The sequence below is a fragment of the Myxocyprinus asiaticus genome, chromosome 9 (assembly GCF_019703515.2).
Source record: "Myxocyprinus asiaticus isolate MX2 ecotype Aquarium Trade chromosome 9, UBuf_Myxa_2, whole genome shotgun sequence".
Taxonomy (NCBI): Eukaryota; Metazoa; Chordata; class Actinopteri; order Cypriniformes; family Catostomidae; genus Myxocyprinus; species Myxocyprinus asiaticus.
The window spans coordinates 1,596,224-1,601,235 of NC_059352.1; the positions used below are offsets into that span (position 1 = coordinate 1,596,224).

Genomic DNA, 5,012 nt, shown 5'->3' on the forward strand with positions numbered 1-5,012 from the left:
AAAAAAAATCCAGACTCAATTCAGTTCATTTCAATATTTTAATAACAAAATGTGTGTAATACAATTCTGTATTTAGTCTAAGTGAAATCCAGCATGCATGTTTATTTCAATATTAGGAAACTACACTATAAGATAAATGATACACATAGTGATGATTAAATGACATGATGTGTAATACACATATAGAAAAATAGGCATGGATTAGAGGCAATGAGGTATGATATAAAGCGCTAATTCTAAAAATTCTGAAAAAGTTTATAGAGAAATAAGTGAGCACAAAATCACTAACATCCATTCATATTTTTCCACACACACACACACACACTCTTGGAGGTCTCGGTTGATCGTGAGCTACAGAGAGAAACGGCTCACACAATCGTTCTCGATAACAGTCCTGAGCTACTAATCTCGGTCAACTAGAGGTGTTTACATGTTTAAAGCCCTTAAACTAACAGATGGGTTACAATGAAATGCACTTCTACAATCATCGTTACAAATACAATCACATTTCTTCTGCTTGTGTGTTTCGCCCATTTCAGTTTTTCATATATTGTGTATCTGACACATTTCCAAAAGATTTCTTGGCAAAGATTTAAAAAAAAAAAAAAAAAAAAAAAAAAGAGCAACAATCCAGTTTCAATAATAATAACTATTGCTGTTAAAGGAAAAATAATTAGACTTGACAGCGGCTTTCCATCACAATATTACCAAATGAATCTCATGAAATCTGTCAAAAAACATCATTTCACACCAAAATCAAATGATAATAGCAGTTATATTTTACATGTCGAAACTAAAGCCCGTTATAGGACTATTAAGATTTTGCATTGACATTATTTTCATGACAATTAAACACATTTTTTCTCCCCAAAATTCTCATTACTAAATACTAGTTTTTTTTTTGTTTTTTCTTTTTTTTTTTTGTATTGTGAAGAATTGCATCAATTTAGATTTTTTTAAATACTTCTGTAAAAACACTATTCTCACAATAATATCAATATTCTAAAAATGTATTTAGTGACTGTATTGTTCAATAACATTTTGGAGAATTAGTGTCTTTGTGCAGATATTTCTATTTTTTCCAAAGTTTGCTTTAGTGTCCTGCAGACTGTTTTCTTCATAGTATTTGATATTATGTCTTGATGCTGATTTAAATAATAAATAAACTTTTTTTTTTTTTTTTTTCTGCAATTCAGGACAAATGACTATTACAGTAATGTAAAACTAATGGGATTCCCCGTAAAACATCTGCTTGGATTACAGTAAGAAAATTAAGGAGTAAAATGTCCTTTGTTATGAAAGTGTCAATGCAAAAAAAATCTTAATGGTTGTAAAAAAATAAATTTAATATATTTTGAAGGAAAAAAATTATTATATTTTGCAAAAAAATATTTTTTACTTCGATTTTTATATTTTGCACACAAAAAAATAAAAATAGAAGAAAAAATACATATATTTTTGCAAAATATAAATTTGGCCCGATTTTCGTGAGGTTCACTCTACTCCAGCCGCTGCCTTCCATCGCTGCTTTTTCTATGGCTTAATCTGACTTTCTCTTTTCTCTCTTGGTGTGAGACGCTCTTTGAAACACTCTCTACCCCCTGTAACACGTGTCTTTATTCTCCTTTGGTTGTGCTTAATGTGCATTTCATGGTCACCGCGTGATGAATTTCCTCCAATTGTTCACTTGCCTTCCACCCCTCTATTCTCATTTCTCTCTAAATGTCTTTCTTTGCTCCTCATGTTGCTCCTGCTTCACCTTCTGGTGTTGACGAGTCTCTCAATGAGCGCCCGACGGGTTCTCTGCACCTCCTCTCCGAGTCGCTCGATCTCCGCTTTGAGACGCTCGTTCTGGTCCGTCAGTTCTTGCACTTTCCTCTCGTTCTCCTGCTCGCGTTCTCTCCTACTCTTCTTCCCAGGGGATGGTGAGCCTGGCGCGCCTCCTCTGTCGCTCTCTCGCTTCCTTTTGCTCAGCCGCGAGGAGACGCTGACGGGAGGTGACAGGGGAGGAGAGGCGGGCGGGGAACAGTTGAAGGAGGGCGACTGGGATGCCGAGGAGCAGGATGAAGTGTCGGGAACCGTCGGGAGCTCCTCCTCGCTGGCCGCCGGGGACGAAGGCTGATGGTGAGGGACGTGGTAACTGCCGGTGACCATCGCTGCGCCCGTTTCGACCAAGCCAACGCCTCCCTCGCTGAGGAGCTCGAAGAACTCCGGGGGCAGAAGATCTCCTCCGGACGAGCTCTCCGTATCGCCTTCTCTCCTCTCCTCCGGTCTAGGTGGAGTCTCGCAGGTCGTCGGCGGGTGTATTGGTGTCGGGGGTTCCTCTGTGACCCGTTGCACCCCATCTCCCCATACCTGCCCCTCGGTTAGCCAGGTGAGCGAGCAGCTCTCCAAAACATCCAAAAACTCTGGCTCTTTCTGCATAGGAAAAACAGTTTGTTAGAAAAACTCAAGATCTAAGTAGCACGGATAAGATCGTGGAACGCCGTTTGATTTTACTGACCTCGGAGCAAGGTGGAGCTCGCGTAAGTTTGGCACCACCCGCGTCAGAGCCCAGTATATCCTGTAGGTCTTCATACCACGCCTCCAACTCTGCACCACACAACGGCCCCACGCCAGGGGGGTACAGCCACTCCGCAGTCATCGCACCAATCAGTCGCTATCCACAGACACAATACGATATGCTCACACACCTAGCACACCAGACCTGACCGGTAACACATAAATAAATAAATAAATATCAACTGCCAAAATAAATAAATGAAAGACTTCCGAATGCTGTCGTTATACTGTGGAGATGGAATATAAACAAGTTCTAAGAGCTTCAGCACATGCAGCACAACACCAGCTCAGTAGATTTTAGGAATAGCCGGTTTATCTGGGTGACCTGTTATTATAGAACGACTGCTCGGACACTGGGTGCAGTAAGGACACATAGTGGCCAAAGGTTGTAACTGCACAAATAAACCCTGGAGCTTCAGAATGTGCATGCACAAACACAAGTTTCTCAACTATTTCTTTATAATAGCCCATTTACTGTCCTGTCTCAACCTTAAGTTTAGTTTAAGAGGTATTCAATATATTAGGCTGTTAAGATGACCTTATAAAAGATCAATAAAAATCATTAAAGCTATATAAAAAAAACAATTTGCTTACCTTAAAGTGTCTCTTGTCAGTCAAGTTTGAATGTGTGTTGTTGGCGATATATTGTTCCAATAGTTCTACAAAAAAAAAAAATGTAAACTGCTCAGGCCAGTTCATGGATATATAAATTATAACAACGCACCATGTATGAACATTTTCAAGCGTGGAATAATTCAATAAAAAGAATAAGTGGAGAAAAAAGGGCAACTTAACCTTGAAAAAACACAGAACGGGAACAATTATGTGACATAAAAAAACGTTAAAATGTATTTAAAATGACTTATGGATGACAAAGAATGTTTAAGTTTTCTTATAAAATAAATAATAGTAATTTCTCGTCCTTTAATCTTGCAGATAAAATTAGGTCATTGTTTTTTTAATGTAAACAAAGGCGCATTGTGTGCTCGAGTGCGCCCCCTGTGTCAGTCTGAGAGCACAGACAGTGTCTGTCAAAAACACCACACAGATAAAGAGCTTATTAAAGACATTAAAGTTCACTTAGAGTAAAAATATATATATATTTCACCTTATAAATAAATAAACGTTCAGAAGACTATAAACAAGCCACTTTAGATGTGGGTTTGAGATAATCGTTCTAATATAGGCTATACACCTGTAAATGTGTTCCTTAATGCAGAGTAAATCGACATGACATTAAAAAAAAAATATATATATATAAGCCTGTTAAATATCAGTCATTATCTCATTACAGATGTCATGTCATTTATTTGCAATAACAGCACTCCAAATGTGACTAGACCTCAAATCGATGGTTTTAAAATGACTAAACGGATACATGATAATTACACGATAATTGACATCATACGTCAGTTTAAATGTTTAAATTATACTCCGAAAAACTTTGGTTAATGACACCCGTCTGGAGCGGGTTTACGAAACTGACAGCGAGCCAATGACGTCATGGAATCAAAGTACAAGAGGAAACAAAGGGCGAACACCTAATCAACACTAATAAACTACTTAAACTACATTAAAACAACTAAATCAGTCATCTGAATGCTTAAACTGGAGAGGAACAAAAGTTGATGTAGAGTAACAGTTCGCAATGAAGTGTTACATCCGCTGATGTAAATGTAACAAATGTAGCTAATAACGCAAACGATATGAAACAATGTAACAGAAGCGAGCGCGCGTCTAAACTGCCGCGAATTCACCGCACTGACAGCTGTCATCGCAAAGTTCAGTAAACCAAGTAACTTGACCTTTAAAGTAAATATTAATCACTCGCAAAATAATCCTTAAATTGTTCAATAATAAAAAAGAGGAAAAAAAGAACACTGTTGTAGAAAAAAAAAAAAAAAAAAAAAACAAGTCCAGTGAAATTCGAGTTGAGCAACTGTATAGTCCAAAAACAGCCAAAACATGCGCGTTCCCGTTTTCCTAAAGGAAAAGCCCGACAGAAGATCCACCAGAGGAGAGAAAGGAAATAAGATGAGTTAACAGAAATATTAAGTCGAAGGAGATAAATGACACTTACCCTTTTCTTTTTCGTATTTCTTTTTCGCGGCTGTTTTTTATTCAGGGTCTGTGTGTGTTTTTGTAGAGTTTGGTGATCGCTCATGTTAACCATTGTTCAGCTGAAGTCACCGAGTGTGGATTTCGGAAACTCCCGGGGACATTTATAGAGGCACTACAACCGAACTCTGGGGGAAGGATCTCAAGATGCAACCTAACCGAGATTATGCGGAATGACAGGAGATTGTTTGCCGCATGCGCCAATCCGGAGAGGCGCTGCGAATTCTTCTGCTTAGAGACATCCAATGAGCGGCCGCGCTGCGTGAGGGGGGCGGGACTTGTAGCATTCGCTTGTTGTCGCTCTGCGAAGTTTGTGTGCGCGGAAAGATGTG

The 5,012-nt window shown here is 38.7% G+C and overlaps 1 protein-coding gene across 2 annotated transcripts; it reads right to left on the reverse strand.

Moving 5' to 3' along the window:
• Positions 1–24: 24 nt before the first annotated feature.
• LOC127445794 (DNA damage-inducible transcript 3 protein-like) lies at positions 25–4,790 on the reverse strand. 2 transcript variants are annotated; one of them, XM_051706127.1, is made up of 4 exons: positions 4,643–4,790; positions 3,157–3,221; positions 2,504–2,659; positions 25–2,418 (listed from the first exon to the last, which is right to left on the reverse strand). In XM_051706127.1, the coding sequence occupies exons 3-4, from the start codon at positions 2,642–2,644 to the stop codon at positions 1,756–1,758; spliced, it is 804 nt and encodes a 267-aa protein (XP_051562087.1). In that variant the 5' UTR covers positions 2,645–2,659; positions 3,157–3,221; positions 4,643–4,790; the 3' UTR covers positions 25–1,755. The 2 variants fall into 2 exon arrangements, with proteins under 2 accessions (XP_051562087.1, XP_051562086.1); XM_051706126.1 differs by having other exon boundaries at positions 2,504–2,707.
• Positions 4,791–5,012: the final 222 nt, after the last annotated feature.